General features: G+C 37.5%; 1 protein-coding gene and 2 long non-coding RNA genes across 7 annotated transcripts in view; 2 read left to right on the top strand and 1 right to left on the bottom strand.

Moving 5' to 3' along the window:
* LOC310733968 overlaps positions 1-24,052 on the bottom strand; it is a 152,698-nt gene that overhangs the window by 60,570 nt on the left and 68,076 nt on the right. The window lies entirely within an intron of this gene.
* LOC310733964 lies at positions 947-3,154 on the top strand. The gene is made up of 2 exons (XR_014535937.1): positions 947-987; positions 1,226-3,154. It is a non-coding gene; the product is annotated as an uncharacterized lncRNA (long non-coding RNA).
* Positions 9,531-23,053, top strand: LOC310733924 (tumor necrosis factor receptor superfamily member 14-like). Of its 5 annotated transcripts, none has more exons than XM_083555449.1 (9): positions 9,531-9,630; positions 10,834-11,146; positions 16,800-16,925; positions 17,044-17,199; positions 21,295-21,382; positions 21,803-21,981; positions 22,067-22,110; positions 22,213-22,253; positions 22,524-23,053. In XM_083555449.1, the coding sequence occupies exons 2-8, from the start codon at positions 11,017-11,019 to the stop codon at positions 22,231-22,233; spliced, it is 744 nt and encodes a 247-aa protein (XP_083411575.1). In that variant the 5' UTR covers positions 9,531-9,630; positions 10,834-11,016; the 3' UTR covers positions 22,234-22,253; positions 22,524-23,053. The 5 variants fall into 5 exon arrangements, 4 of the variants coding, with proteins under 4 accessions (XP_083411575.1, XP_083411574.1, XP_083411573.1 ...); XM_083555448.1 differs by having other exon boundaries at positions 9,539-9,630; positions 22,213-22,281; XR_014535906.1 differs by having other exon boundaries at positions 9,539-9,630; positions 22,067-22,285; positions 22,553-23,053.

Below are 24,052 nucleotides of genomic sequence, written 5' to 3'. Positions count from 1 at the left end.
GTGATTACTTACTGTGACTCAGCACACGTCATCTCTTTGCAGGAACAGCACATTATGATGCAGAATGTGGTGAATGTAAAAATGGTACCTACTCTGATGGATCACTTGACATTTGCAAACAGCACACAAAGTGAGTATTAACTTTACTAAAGATTACTGAGATTACTGGTATGTTAAGCATTCAGGAAACTTTACTGTTTCAGCATATATATATATATATATATATATATATATATATATATATATATATATATATATATATATATATATATATATATATATATATATATATACACATACACACACACACACATACATACATATATATACACATACATATACACACACATACACACACACACACACACACACACACACACACACACACACACACACACACACACACACACACACACACACACACACACACACACATCTTAAATATAATCAAAAGCAGTAAACAAGAATGTAAACCAGAGAACAGAATAGAAAATTTTTGGGGCATTAATCAATGGATGATATCTTGATTTTTTTTGACAGGTGTGAAGATTTGGGACTTAGAGAAATAAAACCAGGCACAACGATCTCTGATGCTGAGTGTGGAAATAAAAATCAAGTGCCTCTGTTCATAACTATGACTCTTATCATAGTTTGCATTATTGTGGCACCAGCACTAGTAATTCTTTTTAAAATTAGACATAAGATTTGCTGACATGAAGGTAAGCGTTTCATACTAATCTAACAATATAGATCACTCAATAAGGAAAAACTGATAAAAATTCTCAACAGTGCTTTTTTAATCAGGTAGGAAGTCTAAAAAAGAAACAGAGGAGGACATACAAGATCATGTAAGTGTAAATATTCATTGTTTATGCACTAAGATAAACTGTAGCATAAACATTAAATAAAAATCCTACAAACTGAATTATTTGTTTTCCCTTCCAAAGAAACACTCACCATGCACTCAGCATTTCTACAACAAAATAAGTAAGTAAAAATAAATTAATTAAAGTACACATTTCTGTTGTTATTTATTGTTTGGTTCATTCAATATTACATTACATGAAATTAACAGTATATGTGTTTTTAAAGAGAATTGATAGCTGCTATTGCATTGCAAAAAGTAAACTGTTCTGTGCATTGTTCTACTCAAAATGCAGTAATGCATTTTTCAACTAACAGTAAAATGGTTACAAATTGATCAAACCTTTTGTATTATTTTTAGCTGCTGAATGAAGCCTCCCTCCAGTCCAGGTAATCTTTCATCACTGAACTAGGATGAATTGATTGGCCTCACCGGGGAGCTAGAAAGTACAGTCTAGATAAAATTGAAGAAGTCTTTCTACAGGACTGTGATGGACTTGGTGCATGAGTATGTCTGGATATCACTGCATTTACCTGAAACACAGAGCCGGGATTATAGCCAAGGACTTCATCACACAGGACAGCTGCTTAGTGATCTTTTCTGTCTTTTATCACCAAGATTACAACCTAAATTAATACTGCACTCCACAAGCATGACTCAAGCTGCTTTGCTTAAAGAAACAATAAAGACTGTGCTTCAATCCTTTGTATTCACATCAAGAAAGAGGAATGAACTTTGATGTTAAATCCTGACCATATTTGTTGTGGAGACACTATTTAAAAGAACACTCATATATTTTTTTTGTGTACTACATGTGTTTGGAATGAAACTGAAGGTCTACTTAACTGTTTTGGGACCAAAGCTGTAAGGAAGAAAGTAGAATTATAAAATCAAATATAAATATATTTATGGAAAATTCTAACTTAAATTAGTGAGAACTATTTTTAATAGCATTTAACACACAATCGTTTCAAAATACAATTATAACAATGATTTTGTAAATTAAATAAATGCAAGCAGACATTCATATCTAGTAACTTATTAACTTTTTTTTAAATTTTTTTTTCTCCTCTCACTTCTACAGAAATAACCAGGAAATATATTGGACAAGGAGCAGGTGGGATAAATTAAACAGTTAGGGGCTAGGCCCTAGCCGCTAACTGTTTAAATTCTCCCACCTGCTCCATGTTAGTGTTGAGTATTTAACCCAACTTTTTTGTATTGTTTGTTTTTGCTTTGGCCACCAGATGCCGCCACTGGGCCCTTGCCCCCTACTCCCTAGACGCTAGGGCAGGGGTGTCGAACTCCGGCCCGACGTACAATTATATCCGGCCCGCGATATTATTTTATATAAATCTATTATTATTGTTATTAATGGCCCGGCGATATGAAGCGCTTATAACACAAACTACAGATCCCATAATGCAGCGCTTCAGCTGCCTTACCGAACGCTAGGGTACCTGGGAACATTCCAGCGTCAATCAAGTGCTTCTGTTGATGTATTTAACCCTATTGTAAAGTTATTGTGAAGCCCCTCACAATGGCGAAGAGAAAAGTGGATTCCGAAAACAGAGCCTTTCAAAACCGATGTGATTCTGAGTAGATGTTTACTGACACTGGCGCTAACACGTGTGTCTTATTAGTGGAGCGAATGTGGCTGTAATTAAGGAATTGAATTTAAGACGCACAACGAGACAAAACATCAGGAGAAGCTGAAAAACCTGAATGCAGAGCAGAAGATACAGAAAGTAGAAGAGTTAAAGAAGAATCTGACATTTCAGCAGATGTTTTTCATGAGCAAAATCACAAAGTGAAGCTGGTGTGAAAGCAGAGGAGAAATCAGAGGCACATCAGCCGGTTATTTACTGAGGGAGAGTTTCTGAAGAGCTGCATGATGAAGCTGTGAGAAGTCTTGTGTTTGACAGGAGATATTTTATTGGAGACCAAAATATTTTAAGTTATTTAAAGATAATTTTTTTTTTATAAAATGGCATAAGAGCAATGAAATCTAAAATTTTGATTTGTTGTTGTTTAACGTTTACTTAAAAGCACATTTTTTAATTTATTTTTTTCAGGGTTTTTTGCAACATTTTCATATTTGTAACTTGTATAATTTTGACAGGATATATTTTTTATGGAGAGCAAAATATTTTAAGTTATTTAAAGTTTAAGTTGATTTATTCTGGAATAATATTCCTGTCTGTTTTTATTCATATTTACGTAAAAAAAAAAAAAAAAAAAACCCATTGTTTTAGTGTGTTCAATAAATGCTTTTCCTGTTCGGCCCGCGACCTAAAGTGTGCTTTGAGTTTTGGCCCCCTGTGCAATTGAGTTTGACACCCCTGCGCTAGGGAGTAGTATTTTTTAATGAAATACTTCAAGTACAATGCAATATCATAGGCTAAGACACCCTCAAAAAAGTCATGGCCTAAACAATGTGAGAGACCAGGCTGGCAAACATAAAAAGATTTCAGAGCATTACAAACAGAGATTACCTTTATTCCTTTGCTGTCCTGACTGTCTTTAGTTTGCTGATCACAAACAGCAGAATCATAACTTTCAGTGCTGCGCTGTGGACCACAAAAACTTCGGCAAATGTATTCAGAATGACTGAAATTTTCAGTAAACCCACCAATGCTGTGTAAAACCAAATTATCATCAGCAATACAATACAGAGCACTTTTGGCTGTTTTACTGCCTACAGTTATTCCGTTTTCATCCAAATCTTGTAAATCCACTAATAGTTCGGAGAAAACATATGCATTTCCAAACTTTTTGGAGATCATTCTAATAATAATAATAATAATAATAATAATAATAATAATAATTTTAATTTATATAGCGCCTTTCCCAAGCTCAAGGACGCTTTACAAGGTAACAGATGAAATATAATGAACATACATAAACATAAACATATTCGTCAGACATTTGCCCAGGACGAAGGATCACATGCAGCTGCATGAGTTAATAGCAGAGACACAACACAGACACAAAAACATACAGGACAAGAGATAGAACTCTACATAGTACATGAACATACACCACATTTCAGAAAAAAATAAGGACTCCAAACACACATGCATTGATTGATAGTGGAGGTTGAAAAGGTGGGTCTTAAGCCTTGATTTAAATTCAGTCAAAGTGGTGATGGTTCTGAGTGCAATGGGTAAGGAGTTCCATAGTATTGGAGCAATGACAGAAAAGGATCTGCCACCCGCAGAGGATAGACGGTATCTAGGAACACATAGAAGTTCAGAGTTTGAAGACTGGAGTGATTGTGAAAGAACATAGGATGAGAGAAGATCGGAAAGATGGGGGGGGGGCACATGACCAAACCATCTCAATCTATCCTTTCTCACCTTGTCTCCAAAACGTCCTACATGCGCAGTCCCTCTAATAAACTCGTTTCTAATCCTGTCCAACGTCGTCACTCCCAACGAAAACCTCAGCATCTTCAGCTGTGCCACCTCCAGCTCCACCTCCTGTCTTTTACTCAATGCCACTGTCTCTAATCCATACAAGATCGCAGGTCTCACCACAGTCCTATAAACTTTCCCTTTCACTCAGATACTTTTCTCTTTACAAATCATGCCTGCCACACTTCTCCACCCACTTCACCCTGCCTGCACTCTTTTCTTCACTATTTTAACACACTCTCCATTAATTTGCACTGTTGACCCCAGGTACCTAAACTCCTCCACCTTCTCCACCTCTCCCCTCTGCATCTCTATGCTACTACCGGTATACCATCTGGGCCAACCGATTTTCCACTCTTCATCCTCTTAATAGCTGCTCTCACTTCCTCCTTACTGATCCTATTTACTTCCTGCTTCACCATCACACAGCATCCAACCTTCTTTCCCTCTGATTTTCCTCGTTCATCAGCTGCTCAAAATACTCCCTCCATCTTCTCAACACACTCTCCTCACTAGTCAACACATTTACATCTGCATCCTTTATTGCTCTTACTTACAGCACATCCTTCCCAGCTCGATCTCTCTGCCTGGCCAATCGGTACAAATCCTTTTCTCCTTCCTGTGTCCAACTTCTCATACAGCTCCTCATATGCCTTTGCTTTTGCCACATCCCTCTTTTCCTGCTGCTGCATCTCCTTATATTCCTGCTTACTTTTCTCATCTCTAGTCTGCCGATCTCGATTCTGTTTTGCCAGCCTCTTTCTCCTTATGCTTAACTGCACTTCCTCATTCCACCACCATGTTTCGTCTTCCTTTCTATTTCCAGATGTCACACCAAGTACCTTTCTAGCTGTCTCCCATATCACTTCTGCAGTCTTCCTACTTGAGTTTCTACCATCCTATTCTTTTTTTAGTCCTTATTGTCCTCCTTTTCTTCTTCAATGTTTTAAACACATCTACTTAAAGTTAAATACATATTTAAACATACATTAACATGTAACGATAAACTGCATAACACTGATGTTCTCCTATGTTCTATGTTCTTCCTGAATGCTTCAAAGAACTGACACCTGAGACCTATTTCATAAGAGTTTAAGATTATATAAAGCTTTTTTCAGTTGACTGAAATGGACTCTGTGCTTTGCCTCCTGACCTTGGCCAGATCCATATCTTCTAGATGAGTTTAGTTTCATTGATGCTTTACAAGCGTGATTCTCAAATTTCTTCCTCTGTCCTTTTTTAGTCCCTGGTTTTTCCCTACATTGCTCAAGTTATATTACAGCAGAGAAAAATATGTAAAACATTAGCCAGAGTTTTACAGCTGGGGGAGACAGAGACTCTGGTCAGAATTTAAAGTAGTTAAAGTAAAAAAAAAAAAACCTCGGCTCAACTTTCACCTCGGAGCACAAAGAGCTTCTAAATTGCCTTTAAAGCTGTTTAATGATCCTGATAAATGTGTTTGTTGTAAATCTATATCTTACATAAAATTCTGTGTGCATTGGACATATATTAAATATGGGTAATATTAAATATACTCTATTCACTAACATTTCTATTTATCACAAAGTAGAGGCACAAACATTTTTATACAATTTGGTACTGCTATGTACAGTTACTGTTTCCAGTTGCACATTGGAACTAATTACAAGTCTCCCAAATGCTGTAACTATTTATTGTGCCAAACAACTCAGATATTGGTTATTTAGGAAAATTGGTAATTTACTAGATGTGCTTTGTGTAAATAAAGACATTTGAGCATTGGATACTGCACTTGACTGGGACAGGCTCAATAAGATTATAATTTGTTACACCAAATGAGATGATATTTTAAAATGTTCTGTACTGTAAATAAATGAAAAGATTACGAAAGAAATTGTTTCTTTTAAAGAGGCAAAACGGAGCAAATAAACTCCAGCTTTGAACATTTTCAGGACACTTTAGTTGTTGGGTGATTAGTTTGTCATTTGATCTCATTTGATTGAATGCAAACAAAGAACAGTTTAGATCATCAAAAAAAATCTCTCAGTTCTCTTAATATCGGTTAAAAGTAAGTAACCTTTATTTTACTGCAGAACACTTTTTGTTTCAAGATCCCTAATCAGATGTCAAGACATTTGTACTTTGGGTTTCAGACTTTCACTTAGATTTTTTGCCAGACTCCGTTCTTTATATGTGTATAACTTAAAATTTTGATCGTGAATTAATTTGATTATGATTAAGAAAAAAATTACCAAGTGTTTTTCTGCTCTACAGGTCATTTTGTATGGGCAGAGAAACAGATATACAGTAGACCATTTAAAATAATAACAGGGTCAAAGCAGAATCATAACAGGGCAAATGTCAGAATGTGATTCTTCGATTCTTAAATGCAGTTTATGCAATTATAATCTTGTAATTACATTATTATAAGTAATTATTGTATCTGTAATCCTTCTGTTTTATTCAATCATTCTAACTGTCCTAAACTGTGGAATGCTCTCCCCCTTTATATTCGCCAGGCTTCATCTATAGAGGGCTTTAGGTCTCACTTGTAGACGCATCTTTTTAGTTGTGCTTTTGAATTCAGGATATAGTGATTTGGGAACCTGTATTTTTGTTTGTTTTATAAGTGTGAAATGTTTGTTGGGTGTACATTGATTTTAAATTAATGTTAAGCACTTGGGCAATAAAAGCCATATTTTTGCACACTTTTAAAGGCTATGATCTTAAACTTGATTAAACTTTGATCAGCTGATGAACAGCCTGTTTGAGTTTAAATCCAGTTTTCAATAAAATGGCAATCTCTATTCTTTGTCTCTTGCTCTTGTTTCTTCTTTTGACATTTTAAAGAAGTACTTTTTTTTTCATTCATTCATTTTCTCCCGCTTATCCGTAATTCTGGTCTGGTCCAATCCTCACAGCACCGTCCCTTACGGTCCCTCCTGCAGGTGGTAAACCCACGGGAAGGCGGCCCCACGTCACTCCGACGTCACGGACCTTAATATTTCCCTCGTAAGGGACCCCCGGAGCATAGAGGGTTAAGGGCCTTGCTCAAGGGCCCAAGAGTGGCAGCCTGGCAATACCGGGGCTTGAACCCCAGACCTTCCGATTGGCAACCCAGCGCCTTAATCGCTGGAGCCACCACTCCCCTGAAGAAGTACTTACAACCTGGTTATGATTCACCAGCACGAAATGTGAATATTAAGCAGAATGTTTCACCCGGTCTTAATATTTTGTTCCGGAGTGTATTGAACAAAAACATGCTTATAACAACAACCATGATGACTGTGAAAAATGTATAAAAAAACAAAAAAAAACAAAAACAAAAAAAAAACAGATGTCTGATATTTGTCAGAGATTGACTTGGACACCAGAAAGCCAGAGACGTTTGTTGCTGAGGTGTCTTCTAACAAATGCCTGTAATCCACCATCTTCTGTAGTGTAATTAAATGTATTTAAAAAAAGTTTTTTTCTAATATAGGGGCAAAATTTAAAAAATAACTTCAGCTCACAGCTATAAAACAATGATAGCAACATTTAGCATTATGAACTGAACTACGGTTAATGCTGTGGATAAAAATTTTCAGGACACTGTAATTGCTTGGATCCAAAGTTTGCCATTTAATCTTTGCTAAATAAATGCAAACAAAGAACAATTCTGGCCATCAAGAAAGGATCTTTCAATTCTCTTAATGTCAGTTGAGAGTTTACCAGTGACCTTTAATTAACAAAAATAGTCTTTGTTCCCCCTTCCAAACTTCTTTGGGTTTTTGAGCTTGATTGTTTGCCCGGACTCCATTCTTTATATTGGTATAATTTTATATTTTTAATATTGGTGTTAAAATTTCAAAAAATTATACTCAGTGTATCTCAGTTCATGTTATTTTGTATGGACAGAGAAACATTATTATTATTTATTATTATTATACTATTATTTATATTGACCATATAAAATAATAAAAAGGTCAAAGCAGAATCTCAGCAGAGCAAATTTTAGAATGTGAATCTTTGATTCTTCAGTGCAGTTTATGCAATTACAATCTCTTGATTACATCAATATAAGTCCTGTGTTCCTGTATCTGTACTGTTCTGCAAGCCTAGCCCCAAGGACCCTTACAAGCTCTGAAGGGTAGTGATTGAGGCTTTTAAAAGAATTATACTTAAACACCTTAGTCCTGTTTTATTTCATTTACACTGCATGTTACATCTCATAAAGAGAGCTGAAAGGCAGCTTATAATAACCCATAGCTCACTTGGTTTGAGAACTGGTAATACTGTGCATGCACCTACATTCCACCATGTAGGTCTTGTAATTGTCTAGACCCCCTGGCCACACCTTGTTTTTTTAGTAGCTTAGCTTAGCCTAGTGTAGTCAGCTAGATTGCTTGCTGTTTGTTAGGTAAGGTTTTAAAGTCCACAGCCTACAGTAGTCTTCTTCATTTCTTCTTTAATTTACACTGTACATGTTCTCTTACCTTTGTCTTGAGTCTAGTTTCCCTGTCAACGTTGAACGTTTCTTTTCTGTATTTTGTCATTCTGTTTGTCAATCAGTTTTGCATTTGATCACTAAAATTAATAATCCCTCTAACCTCTGGTCCTATTATGATTTTGAGCCAAACAACCTACAAAATCTAAACTGTTAAACTAAACTGCACTCCCCCCTAGGCCTTACCACAATAAGAACATAACAGTTATGTGGTAGAGTTTGACATGAACACCAGATGGACAGAAATGCTTTAATGTGTCTTCTAATGAATGCCTGTAATCCACCAGAAGTACATAAAAATCATTTTTGAAATGCTGTAAAAAAATTCAAACTCACCGCTCCTTCTGACTGGAGAGTCAGTGCCAGGAAGATCCCTTTGGGTTTTTTCAGGTTCATTACATGTGTTACTCACATTGAATAAAATGTTGAAATGTTACAGAATTCCTAAATTATAAACTTATAAAAAATGTAGGGCAGACAAGGTTTGGGTTCAAAGAAAAGTCTGTTAGTCTGTTTTAAGGTTATTTGCCAACCCTGCTGTAGGAGGAAAGAGGTTTGTGTGTTGATTAAGACTGACTGACTCACTGACTGGCACACACACGCACGCACGCACACACACACATGCACGCACGCACACACAGACAAACATACTGCTGCCTGATTGCATTATTAACACTGTTTACAATACTGCATTTGTAATGTATAATACTGTACTGTTGTTAACATCTGATTTTAATCATGGGACCAGGGTTATTTCACATGACTTAGAGAGAGGGGGGGGGGGGGGGGTGTGTGTTTCATTACTAGCCGAAAGAGAAAGCACACTAGTGAGTCTGCTCAAACCAACATTGGAAGTAGAAGATCAACACAGAGAACATGACCAAGTAAGAATCTAGTCTATTTCTCTCTCTCTTTCTCTCTCTGTGTGTGTGTGTGCCTGTGTGTCTTTCTGTCTCTCGCTCTTTCTCTCTCTCTCTGGGTGTTTAGATAATGATCTTTGTGGAATGACTCGTCAGAATCAGCTGTAGAAAAAAAAAATTTCGGCTCGGTCATTACACCACACTACATTGGCAGCCTCCGTCGTCTTTTATTCCTTATATAGTTTTTATTACCAGGTGTTACAAAATACATTTTAGAGAATAAGATCATTATGAATTATTGCTCTGCCACTTCTTATAGTCACTTTCTTTCATTTTCCAACATATTTCATTTAATTTTAAATCTATAGAATTTCATCTTTCGGTTTCTGTTCAGCCTTTGGAAAAGTACCTCACTCGCCAGAATCCTAGGATTTCATTTCCACTTTTACACTGAACCCAAGATAAAATGCAGTAAAGATCATACCTACCCAGAACAAAGAACAAAGACATTTAACTTAGAAGAAGTGGTGGCTCGAGCGTAGGAGCAGGTGCTATTGCATATGAGGATGTGTAGCTGTAGATCAGGGATAAGTGTATCATTTACCTTGGGAGAGATATCAGGATAAACTATAATCGAAAGTGAAGCTAGTGGAGGCAGTGTGGTGCTGGGAAATCTTGGACCTTTGACATGTACCACCCACTAGACCAAATGCATCCATTCATGGAAATGGTATTCCCTAAAGACAGTGGTTGAGCATCTGTGGGATGTGCTGGGCTATAATTCTATTTCATGAAGGTTACGTCTCACAACTCAAAGGACTTAAAGTATCTGCTTTATAACAAACAACGTCTTTTGAATTACAAGCATTTTATAAATATTCTCATTAAAATATTACAACAAATATACACATGCTCTATATGTTTGATCTATTGGTTTTGCTATATCAATGACTGTTTACACACTTTATGAAAATGTTTATGAACTTGAAAAATAGTGCTTTGCTTTGAGGTGTCTCTTACTGACAATCATCTAGTCTTCTAGTAAACAGTCTCCCAGAAGAGTTGCTGTCTATAATTTGGTTATTAATATCCTGTTTCTTGTGAATTTCTACATAAAACTGATTAGTTATTACATGACAGTGTTGACTAGTCAGTCCAGCCTTATTTCCTTTTTTTTTGTCATAATCACACCTCTAATAATTTTTAATTCTTTTGCTTTCTTTTCAGCGTCTCCTCACAAATGGATAATAATGTGGATCTTAGACACACAGAATAGCCAGAAGAGGACTGGCTTCAATGGGATTTAAGTTTGTTGTACAGATGAACTGAAGTGAAAAACACACATGAAGCAGGGAGATGAAACATTATTTTCTAGAATTACTATAAACATAGGCTAAACTCACCTCAAAGATGGTGTTAAATCTGCAGCTTTTGCTTATTATTGCTGCTTCTTTCCTCCTGAATATTGAACTGTGTTTTTGTGTTTGCTCCCGAGCTGAATATGAGATAAATGGAGAATGTTGTCCCATGTGTGCACCTGGTAAGCCAAAAGTCTTTGATACAACACACAGATATGGTATAGTGCAAGACAAATGTTTGAAGATTCCTACATAAATATGCAATTCATGGTTTTATACATGTTAATTAGTTTAGATGTCTACTTTATTCCAAAACAAATTTCTTTTTCAAAACAATGGCTAGGAAGCAGATATATTTTATATAGCTTTATTCAATATAGCAGATTTTCACTGAGTTAAATGTTTGCAGACACTTAGCATTTGATTGCATCAGATAAAAAAAAAATGATGTATCAAACTACAAGCTTTCCACAAGATTCTTCATTCTTCTTCCTCATGAATGTACACACAGCTCCCCATATTGACAGAAAAACACAGAATTGTTGACATTGTTGCAGATTTATTAAAAAAGAAAAACTGAAATATCACATGGTCCTAAGTATTCAGACCCTTTGCTGTGACACTCATATATTTAACTCAGGTGCTTTCCATTTCTTCTGATCATCCTTGAGATGGTTCTACACCTTCATTTGAGTCCAGCTGTGTTTGATTATACTGATTGGACTTGATTAGGAAAGCCACACACCTGTCTATATAAGACCTTCCAGATCACAATGCATGTCAGAGCAAATGAGAATCATGAGGTCAAAGGAACTGCCTGAAGAGCTCAGAGACAGAATTGTGGCAAGGCACAGATCTGGCCAAGGTTACAAAAAGATTTCTGCTGCATTTAAGGTTCCTAAGAGCACAGTGGCCTCCATAATCCTCAAATGAAAGACGTTTGGGACGACCAGAACCCTTCCTAGAGCTGGCCGTCCGGCCAAACCGAGCTATCGGGGGAGAAGAGCCTTGGTGAGAGAGGTAAAGAAGAACCCAAAGATCACTGTGGCTGAGCTCCAGAGATGCAGTCAGGAGATGGGAGAAAGTTGTAGAAAGTCAACCATCACTGCAGCCCTCCACCAGTCGGGGCTTTATGGCAGAGTGTCCCGACGGAAGCCTCTCCTCAGTGTAAGACACATGAAAGCCCGCATGGAGTTTGCTAAAAAACACCTGAAGGACTCCAAGATGGTGAGAAATAAGATTCTCTGGTCTGATGAGACCAAAATAAAACTTTTTGGCCTTAATTCTAAGCGGTATGTGTGGAGAAAACCAGGCACTGCTCATCACCTGTCCAATACAGTCCCAACAGTGAAGCATGGTGGTGGCAGCATCATGCTATGGGGGTGTTTTTCAGCTGCAGGGACAGGACGACTGGTTGCAATCGAGGGAAAGATGAATGCGGCCAAGTACAGGGATATCCTGGACAAAAACCTTCTCCAGAGTGCTCTGGACCTCAGACTGGGCTGAAGGTTTACCTTCCAACAAGACAATGACCCTAAGCACACAGCTAAAATAACGAAGGAGTGGCTTCACAACAACTCCGTGACTGTTCTTGAATGGCCCAGCCAGAGCCCTGACTTAAACCCAATTGAGCATCTCTGGAGAGACCTAAAAATGGCTGTCCACCAACGTTTACCATCCAACCTGACAGAACTGGAGAGGATCTGCAAGAAGGAATGGCAGAGGATCCCCAAATCCAGGTGTGAAAGACTTGTTGCATCTTTCCCAAAAAGACTCCTGGCTGTATTAGATCAAAAGGGGGCTTCTACTAAATACTGAGCAAAGGGTCTGAATACTTAGGACCATGTGATATTTCAGTTTTTCTTTTTTAATAAATCTGCAACAATGTCAACAATTCTGGGTTTTTCTGTCAGTATGGGGTGCTGTGTGTACATTCATGAGGAAGAAGAATGAACCTAAATGATTTTAGCAAATGGCTGCAATATAACAAAGAGTGAAAAATTTAAGGGGGTCTGAATACTTTCCGTACCCACTGTATATATATATATATATATATATATATATATATATATATATATATATATATATATATATATATATATATATATATATATATATATAAGCTCATATATTAAACGGGCTATGAACAGTTGTTCTTGTAGTCAGTGTGTTAGATGCAAGGAAATAAGCAGATTGGTCATTTTGACCAGGACCTATTAGTTATTCAAACAGTTGAGTTGGAGCATTTCTGCAATCTGGAACTGGATCGTAGAGCATTTTAGGTAGGTTCTCTGGTCTGTTGTTTGCATAAATGGCTGGGTATGTGTGTGCTGTTTAACTAGGGATGTGATTGCACTAGGATGCACTATGCAATAAAAAGCTAGTGAAGAGTGTGACTCTAGTTAATGTTCTGCTGGGAAAACTCTGGGAACAGGTATTCGTATTGAGGCAAATTGAGCATGTACCGAATACATTTCATGGCAGTTGGCTCTTTTACACATTGAGGAGGCACATGGTCTCAGGAACATTGATTCATTGATTATTCAGGCCTCAGAATATAGGTTCATTAGTAGCTCATGTTTCTTTCTTTCTTTCTTTCTTTCTTTCTTTCTTTCTTTCTTTCTTTCTTTCTTTCTTTCTTTCTTTCTTTCTTTCTTTCTTTCTTTCTGTTTTTGTCATTTTCTCTCAAAACCGATACAACTTGTCTAACTTTTGAACTGTCATACAATGAATACTTTAAATGTAGACATTTGGGTGATACTGAACCAAAAGTACAGATATTTATGTTAATTAATAAATGTACAATTTATTGATCTTTTAAGCACATCATCAAACAGCCATTTATGACGTCCTGTGAATTCTTTAAGAGTAATGTATTCTGTGGAAAATTAAACCGTCTGCAATAACAATGCTAATCTTTAGAGAAATGGTAGATAAATAAATCTATTCTGGAGTTTTATGAGTGGGAGTTTCAGTATATGGTTCTTTTCTCAGGGTTTATCTAGGGGTTTCTAAGGGTTATTTTTTTTTTTAAAGTCCTCTACACATTACATATAGTCCTAAATTAGCAATAGAATTTCTTGGATTAGTTGATGTATACGCCTGGCATGACTCTTCTCCAGGAATAATTTATACACTGCTCATGGAAACATTAAACATAAATACTGGTTGTTCCATGGTAATTATTTACTAGAAACAGTTTTATAATAAAGAATCTAATATATTTAAACATTTATTAAAACCAAAACCAACATTAAAATATAACACAAACATTGTCAAAGAAATAATGTGTTTTAGGAAACTGTATTATATCCCTGATAAGTCATTCATACAACATATCTAAATATGATGCTTTTTACTATGGGTTTGTTTTAAATGATCAGTGATTGTTGAACCTTTCAGCAACTTCCTTTACCCTTGGGGTGTTGATCATATTACCGTATTTTTTGCACTATAGGGCGCACTAGATTATAAGGCGCACTGTCAATGAATGGTCTATTTTCGATCTTTTTTCATATATAAAGCGCACCGGACTATAAGGCGCATTAAGTGAAAAAAAAAAAAAAAGATAAGTCAGTCAGTCAAACTTTATTAAACTCGTTCACAATAACTCTCAACATTATTCAAACGTTAATGAGCGTATTCGCAATAACTACCAACCTTGTTCAGTTGTAACACGTAAAATACAACACAATACACTCACTTTTTCAGTTTATTCCTCGTCTACAAATCCATCAAATTCTTTATCTTCAGTGTCCGAGTTTAACAGTTGGGCGATTACGGCATCCAACATGCCCGAATCCCTCTCGTCATTATCAGAGTCAGTGTCGTTGCTGTTAGCTGGCAGTTCAGTGATGATTCCGGCCTTTGTGAAAGCTCGGACCACAGTTGAGACTGATACCTTAGCCCAGGCATCCACGATCCATTGGCATATAGTGGCGTACGTCCCCCGGCGTTGTCTCCCTGTCTTGGTGAATGTGTGTTCGCCTTCTGTCATCCACTGCTCCCACGCAGCTCACAGTTTAACTTTGAACGCCCTGTTGACACCAATATCTAGCGGCTGGAGTTCGTTAGTTAATCCACCTGGAATGATGGCAAGCTCCGAAATAGTTTGCTTCACTTGGTTTTTGACAGCATCGGTGAGATGGGCGCGCATGGAGTCGCAGATCAATAGGGACGGAGATTTGTAAAAAAAAAAGCCATCCGGTCTCCTGACGTAAATTTCTTTCAGCCACTCACTCATCTTTTCCTCGTCCATCCAGCCCTTTGGGTTAGCTTTGATGATGACGCCGGCTGGAAACGTTTCTTTTGGCAAAGTCTTTCTCTTGAAAAAGACCATGGGTGGAAGTTTCTGGCCATCAGCCTGGCAACTGAGAACTACAGTGAAGGATGACTTCTCGTTCCCTGTGGTGCGTATAGACACCGTTCTGGTCCCTGTTTTCTCCACAGTGCGGTTCACGGGGATATCAAAGGTGAGGGGAACCTCGTCCATGTTGGTGATGTGCTCTGGCTGGATCTTCTTTTCAGCGATCTTGTTTTTGCAGTATGCGCAGAAAATGACCAACTTTTCTTCGTAATCTTTTGCCAGTTGCTGCGAGACGGTAGTTTGTGTGCGGATAGAGAGATTGCGTCTTTTCATAAAACGAAAGCACCATGAAGGACCGCCTCGAAAGTCATTGATATTCATGTCCCGTGCTAACGCTGTTGCCTTCAGTCGAATAGAGACTGTAGAGACGCTTCTACCTGCTGCTTTCTGTTCAATAACCCACTGTTCTATTTTGTCCTCTAACTGTGGCCATCTTGCTTTGTTCCCACGGAAACTCTGTGTGGTCTTCTTTACTTGGCGCAGGTCATCTTCTTGCTTCCTCCACTTCTGTACCATTGATTCATTAATGTTGAATTCTCTCGCAGCTGCTCTATTCCCATGTTCTACTGCGTGACTGATAGCCTTGAGTTTGAAGCCAGCGTAGGCGTGTCGTTTGACATGTGCCATTTTGGGATCCTTATACACACACTGTAATATTATGGTGAAGCACAGTATGTATTACTTCGCGACGCTCCTGGCTACGGTAGCCGTAATGCTGAAAGCGGTGCGGCTTTGTAGTTTACCAAAGTCGTACTAAAACATTTTGACTTAGCGCCGTGAGCGCCTTGTACCACACAAAATCGCTTAAAGGTCAGTAAGCAAAACCAGAATTAATCCATATATACGGCGCTTCGGATTATAAGGCGCACTGTCGTTTTTTGAGAAAATTAAAGGCTTTTAAGTGCGCCCTATAGTGCAAAAAATACAGTGGTTTGAATGTGAAGAACAGTTGACTTAAATTCACTGTGTGTATGCTTGCATGTTTTGCATATAATGCCATGGAGATATTACTGACTGTGGTACAGAACAAAAAGCTTATTTATAGTTTCACATTGAAAATTGTTACCAGCAGTGTAAGTATGCTCTGCTAGTAGCTGAACTTTTATCGTGTGAATATTTATAACACAATCTTCCACTGAGTAGGTTCAATGTTGTAATATGTGTACTGATTTAAATTATACATTCTAGACTAATTATTTCAGCTACAGTTGCAACATTTAGAATGAAAGGTATTTGCACAATGTGATTTTGTGTTGGTAGAGAGAAAATGCAGCGAAACAATTCTGACAAATGTATATCTTCTATACATACATGGCTTGAAATGGGCCAGGATTTTTACTCAAATAAGACATTATGATGTCCGACTTAAAACAATAAATGGAGTTTCTTTAATTCATAGAGTATTGAGGCAGGATTCCTTAACAATTTTTATTTGGATTTGGTTAAAGCAGTATTAACATATTTTTCAGGAAGCCATGTTTATAGACATTGCACTGAATTTATCAGCACTACCTGCATGCCATGTGCTTTCTCAACTTTCATCTCTGAGCCCAATGGTCTTCTAAATTGTCTTAGTTGTGCAGTTTGTGATCCTGGTAAGTCTGTTTTTTGTATAAAATCTACCTCTTATATGCATTTTAATTATTATTAATTATTATATATTATTGGGTAAGGCCAAAATGTTAAGTTCAGTGATATTTGTGTTTCTCACAGAGCAAGGATTAAGAGTAAAGACAAACTGTGCACGGATATCAGATACAGTTTGTCAGCCACTTGAGGGATTTTACTGTGTCAGTGATGACAAGGGCAGCTGTACACAAGCTATCGAACACAGAAAATGCAGCCCTGGACACTACATAAAGCAGAAAGGTTGGTGTAATATAACTTTGTTTGTTTGTTTAACCTTTATTTTTACAGGCAAGTCATTAAGAACAGTTTCTTATTTACAATAGAGGCCTGACAAGTGGAATAACCACTTAGGGAAAGGGAAATAGGGCTAAAATAAATACAAAACATTAAAAATACATACATGTTAATTACATAAATACATTTTAAAACAAAATTATGTAGAGAAGCAACTGCATATATCCATGAACAAATATGATATAATATTTTTAAAGGGTGAAATTGGAATTAACTTATCCAGTTTGAGAGTATTTTGCAAAGCATTCCAGTCGCGAGCGGCAGCAGATTGAAAAGATGCAAGACCAAACGCAGTTTTGGTTTTAGGAATGCTTAATTGAAAATTAAGTGAGGACCGGGTGTTATATGTGAAAGGATTTAGCTGCAGCAAGTGACCCAAGTAAGCAGACGAGTGGCCGAGAAGAGTCTTATAAATGAAGGTGAACCAGTGAATTTTACGGCGATTGTGAAGGGAGGGCCAGTTAACAGATGAATATAAAGCACAATGGTGTGTATTGAAAGGAGCATTTGTGGCAAACCTGATAGCAGAATGGTAAAGAGCATCAAGTTTTGATTGGGTGGACTTGCAAGCAACCCTATATATATAGTGTCTCCATAATCTAACTTGGGGAGAATGGTCATTTGAATAAGAATGACCAGCAATAAGTTTGGCAGAAGTGGTGAAGGAAGAGCTAGGCTTTGACCTTAGATTGCAGCTTTAATATGTGGATAGAGAAAGAAAGTGAAGTTTCCAACCAGATGCCCAAGTAGTTATAAGCAGTGACTTGTTCTAGAGTAGCCCCCTTGCAGGTGGTGATGTTAAGGGCAGGAGGAGGCGTAGTACCCCTACGGCAAAGTCACATGCTTTTTGTTTTGGAGGTATTGAGAGTAAATTTGAGTTGTGTAAAAGACTGCTGTAGTTGGTAAAAGCTATGTTGCAGGGTAGCTTGAACAGCATCAGGGGAGGGACCTATGGCATAAAGGATTGTATCATTATCATATAAGTGAATGAGTGAATTACCAACTGCCTGGGGAATGTTATTAATATAAATTGAGAAAAGTGTGGGACCAAGGATGGAGCCTTGGGGGACACCCCTGGTGACAGGGAAAGAATGGGAGAAAAGGTTTTCAAATCTTACACGTTGAACCCGGTGAGAAAGATAATTTGAGAACCAAACCAGTGAGTGATCAGTGACACCAATGCTGCTGAGTCTGTGGATAAGTGTGTTGTGGTCAAAAGGTTTTGCAAGATCAATGAATATAGCAGCACAGTTTTGTTTGTTATCTAATGCAAATGTAATGTCACCGCCCTTATACAGAGGAAGCACAACCGCTTCTTTCCAAGCAGGTGGAATCTCGGCTGTATAGAGGGAGAGGTTAATGAGGGCTGTTAGTGTAGCCGCAATGACAGTGGCAGCAATTTTAATATAAAAAAGCAGCAAGATCATCTGACCCAATTGCTTTATTGGGGTCCAGAGAGGTCAGTTCCTTCAAGACTTTCCCCAATAAAACAGGCCGGATGGAAAAACTGAGGAGGTACTAAAAGGCTACAGGTATTAGAGGCTGCAGGGGCTGTAGAAATAGGGTTTAATGTCTTTGAAACAAAGCCAGCATTTATGAAGTGGTGATTGAATGCTTCAGCCATGGAGTTTTTATTAGTGACAACTATGTCATCCAATTTTAGGGACAATGGTATGGTCCAGGGTTTGTTTAGAATTTTTTTTTTACCGTATTGCAAAATGCTTTTGGATTCGCACCACAATGTGTGAGCTGTTTTTTTTTTTTTTTTTTTAAGTCAGCTTTAGCCTCCCTCACCGCTTGTGTGGCCTTGTTCCTGATTTGACGAAATAAAATGTTGTCTTTAACAGAATTTGTCTTGCGTGCTCTGCGCCAGGCTGTATTTTTTTGATGAAGCAGAACCACTAGATCACGATTAATCCACGGGCTGTTGCGTTTTTTTATATGCATCTTTTTGTTTGGGGATGTTTGTTGATCACACCAGTTAAAAGATCTTTAAACAACAACCATGCATCATTCACTGTAGGAATCAGACTGACTCTATACCAACTTACATGATTCAAATTTTCTAAAAGATTTTCAGAATCTGTTTAGTAGTGATTACGACAGAAAGTTGTTTTCTAACACAGGCAATGAAACAGTGGTCGCTGAGATCATTGCAAAAAACACTCAATAGGTACATGTGTGGGGCATTTGTAAACACAACATCTATCAATGTGGCGTTGTCACAACCTTTTGGGTTATATCTAGTAGGTAGGTTTATGATTTGGGGGGAGTGGTGGCTCCAGCGGATAAGGCGCTGGGTTAACGATCGGAAGATCGGGGGTTCAAGCCCCGGTATCGCCAAGCTGCCACTCTTGAGCCCTTGAGCAAGGCCCTTAACCCTCTATGCTCCAGGGGACCCTTACGAAAATAAATCAAGGACCGTGACGTCAGAGCGACGTGGGGCCGACTTCCCGTGGGCTCACCACCTGCAGGAGGGACCGTAAGGGACCGGTGCTGAGAGGATCGGGCAGCAGTCGAAGGCGGGGGCCTTGACAACCTGATCCCTGGACACGGAGAAGTGTCTAGGGAATCTGCTTAGACTGCTGCCCCCGCGACCCGAATTACGGATAAGCGGGAGAAGATGGATGAATGAATGAAAAAGGTTTATGATTTGATGAAGGTTTAAGCAATCAAATTGTTGTACAACTTTCTCAGGGGGCTTAAGTATGTCCCAGTTTAGATCGCCAAGTATGATCAACTCGGGACCTAGTGAAAGGCGCAAGAGCATTGCACAAGGCCTCTAGGGTACATGCTGGTGCAGATGGAGGGCGATAGCAGCCAGCCACAGATAAAGAAAAACTGTTTGATAATTTCATGTTAAGAACAAGAAGATCATACTGTTTGGGTATAGACTTTGCCAGGGCTATACTACATTTAAGATATTCTTTAGTGAAAATTGCCCCACCCCCACCCTTAGATGACCTATCCTGCCATAACAGGTTGTAACCAGATAAATACAGGTCAGGATAGAGAATAGAGTTACGCAACCATGTCTCAGTAATTACTAAAACGTCAGGTTTAGAACTCTCAACCCATACTTTAAGCTGGTCCAGTTTAGGTAATATGCTTCTTGCATTTACATGCAAAAACCCAAGGTTATGGCGATTACAAAAAACATCAAAGCATATGTTATTTGAGGCCACATGATCCGTAGGGAAAAAACACCAGAAAGAACATCAGAAGAAGGTCCAGGGTGGACATGAACATTACCAGAGATCATAAGCAGTAATATAATCAAGGCCCGACAGAGCACAGCTGAGGTACTACAGTAATGTTGTTTTAACAATTCAGTTGTATGCAGTTTGTTGGGTAATGCAATAATATTAATGAGCTTTCTCATAATAAAACATGAAAGCAGAGCCGGAGTGATGGAAAATCTGTCAGGCATTAACCCAAAAGTCCGTAATATCATTAAAGAGGCAGAGTCTCTATCATTTGAATAGACTTTGCCTAAATAAGCAAGGACATTTTGTTTGATTGCACATGAAGTAACGCAAGGAACTGAGAGACATGAAAAAAGTGCGCAGAGAATGCAAAATAGTTTGAGTATATCCATGGTTCAACAGAGAAAGTCAAAAAGCCAACGAAAAGACCTTATTCCAGAGTGGCATGCACTTACTTCGATGCAATGAACTGTTGATTTTCCAGGTAAAGCCACACAGCTAACCAGCTAGGCATCCATATTAGCACGCAGTTAGCTAATGTCCTTAGCTCCCGTCAGCCACCGAATATTGGCCTCAGACCAGGTGGAAAAGGCAGAGATCCTCACACAGCAAGCAGATAGACAACAGACCAGGTGGAGTAGGCCGAGATCCTCACACAGCAAGCAGATAGGCAACAGACCAGGTGGAGCAGGCCGAGATCCTCACACAGCAAGCAGATAGACAACAGACCAGGTGGAGTAGGCTGAGAGTCGTGTTGACTGCAGCAGTGTAGCTGTTCCAAGTTTTGTACTAGAGCTAATTACAAGGTGACTCAGCACACGTCATCTTTTTGCAGGCACAGCGCATAATGATGCAGAATGTGGTGAATGTAAAAATGGTACCTACTCTAATGGATCACTTGACATTTGCAAACAGCACACAAAGTGAGTATTAACTTTACTAAATCACTGACTATATATTGAAAGAAGCATGAGATTACTGGTATGTTAAGCATTCAGGAAAACTTTACTGTTTCAGCATAATATATGTAGAGGGTAATCCATAGATAGGTTTGCCTCACTCTGTATGAAACTCTAGCTCTATGGTATCATGGTTATGGTTGTTTACAAGGAAGCACATACAGTACATTCAAAACATAACCTAATAACTTTAACTATACAATATGCACAACTTTTAGCAAATCAGAAACGAGTATTCAGATAGACTGTTGTGTAAAATAAAAAATATATATTGACAGATCTTAAATATAATCAAAAGCAGTAAACCAGAATGTAAACCAGAGAACAGAATAGAAAATTTTTGGGGCATTAATCAATGGATGATATCTTGATTTTTTTTGACAGGTGTGAAGATTTGGGACTTAGAGAAATAAAACCAGGCACAACGATCTCTGATGTTGAGTGTGGAAATAAAACTCAAGTGCCTATGTTCATAACTATGACTGTTATCATAGTTTGCATTATTGTGGCACCAGCACTAGTAATTCTTTTCATAATTAGACATAAAATTTGCCGACATGAAGGTAAGCGTTTTATACTACGCTAACAATATAGATCACTCAATAGGGAAAAACTGATAAAAATTCTCAACAGTGCTTTTTTAATCAGGTAGGAAGTCTAAAAAAGAAACAGAGGAGGACATACAAGATCATGTAAGTGTAAATATTCAATGTTTATGCACTAAGATAAACTGTAGAATAAACATTAAATCAAAATCCTACAAACTGAATTTATTATTTGTTTTCCCTTCCAAGGAAACACTCACCATGCACTAAGCATTTCAACAACAAAATAAGTAAGGATTATGCTAGCCTTTTTATACAGTATGTAAAAAAACTAAACTACTTAAAAATAAACATTTCTGTTGTTATTTATTGTTTGGTTCATTTAATATTACATTACGTGAAATTAACAGTATATGTGTTTTTAAAGAGAATTGGTAGCTGCTATTGTATTGCAACAAGTAAACTGTTCTGTGCATTGTTCTAATCAAAGAGCAGTAATGCATTTTTCAACTAACAGTAAAATGGTTACAAATTGATCAAACCTCTTGTATTATTTTTAGCTGCTGAATGAAGCCTCCCTCCAGTCCAGGTAATCTTTCATCACTGAACTAGGATGAATTAATTGGCCTCACCGGGGAGCTAGAAAGTACAGTCTAGATAAAAGTGAAGAAGTCTTTCTACAGGACTGTGATGGACTTGGTGCATGAGTATGTCTGGATATCACTGCATTTACCTGAAACACAGAGCCGGGATTATAGCCAAGGACTTCATCACACAGGACAGCTGCTTAGTGATCTTTTCTGTCCTTTTATCACAAAGATTACAACCTAACTTAATACTGCACTCCACAAGCATGACTCAAGCTGCTTTGCTTAAAGAAACAATAAAGACTGTGCTTTGATCCTTTGTATTCACATCAAGAAAGAGGAATGAACTCTGATGTTTAATCCTGACCATATTTGTCATGGAGACACTATTTAAAAGAACACTCATATATTTTTTTCCGTTTCACTGTGTTCTGTGTACTACATGTGTTTGGAATGAAAATGAAGGTCTACTTAACTAGTTTGGAGTTTCCTTTGGGACCAAAGCTGTAAGGAAGAAGGATAAAAAAGAAAATAGAAATCATAAAATCATATATAAAACTTATGGAAAATTCTAACTTAAATTAGTGAGAACTATTTTTAATAGCATTTCACACACAATAATTTCAAAATACAATTATAATAATGATTTTGTATATTATATAAATGCAAGCAGACTATCATTCTAGTAACTTACTAACATTTTTCTCTTCTAAGTTCTATGGAAATCACCAGGAAATATATTATATCCCAAGTTCACTGGAGGTAAATATAAGGTTGCACATAGAAAATGCCTTATTGTCAATTACAATGTGAAAATTCTATAAAGTTTCAACACAAAAAGATAGATGGCTGTTGACAGGCACAAATTAGATATAAAATATATAAATATTAAAAAACATGATTTAGCATGATTACAGTTGTAACAAAACAAGTTGCAAATTGCCAGGAGTTGTACCAATGAGCTTTATGGAAGCATTTGAGAAAGGCCTTCCTGAGAACAATTTGCGTCATTAGAAAATGCAGAACCTGAATGTTGGTCAAAAAGTGGAAACTACAAACAAATTATAAACACACAATATTCCATTGGAAAATTTTGGAGGCTGTAGGCTGTTCAATGATGTATGTACAATAATTTGATCCTGAACACAAACCCAAAGAAATCATGGTTGATTTTAGGAGATCTGGAAAGAGAAAATATCTCTTTTTATATGAACAAAGAAGAGACAGAGAGCATTAATGACATCATGTTATTTGCAGTCTACATTACAAAAGTAGTTCTCATAAATGGTCAATTAACACCCAGTGAGGTAACACCCAGTGAGGAAAGCTCACCAAAGGCTATTGTTCTTGTGGAAACTAAAGCAAGCTAGATTAGTACCAAAATCCAAGTTTCTAGTGAACATCTACTATAGTATAGAGTCCATACTAAACTAAGGTTAGCTAGCTGCATTGCTATCTTTATTTATAAATATTAATTCCAAAGCGGTATAGTGTAAAATACA

Source organism: Silurus aristotelis (assembly GCF_946808225.1).
Source record: "Silurus aristotelis genome assembly, chromosome: 11".
Lineage (NCBI taxonomy): Eukaryota > Metazoa > Chordata > Actinopteri > Siluriformes > Siluridae > Silurus > Silurus aristotelis.
Note: the sequence above shows the minus strand (reverse complement) of the source record. Positions and strands in the feature narration are given on the sequence as shown.

Coding starts and splice junctions, on each gene's coding strand:
- LOC310733924 (XM_083555447.1), top strand. CDS start 11,017: ATGGTGTTAAATCTGCAGCTTTTGCTTATTATTGCTGCTTCTTTCCTC. Junction 16,926..17,043: donor TTGTGCAGTTTGTGATCCTG/GTAAGTCTGTTT, acceptor TGTTTCTCACAG/AGCAAGGATTAAGAGTAAAG. Junction 17,200..21,294: donor ACACTACATAAAGCAGAAAG/GTTGGTGTAATA, acceptor ATCTTTTTGCAG/GCACAGCGCATAATGATGCA.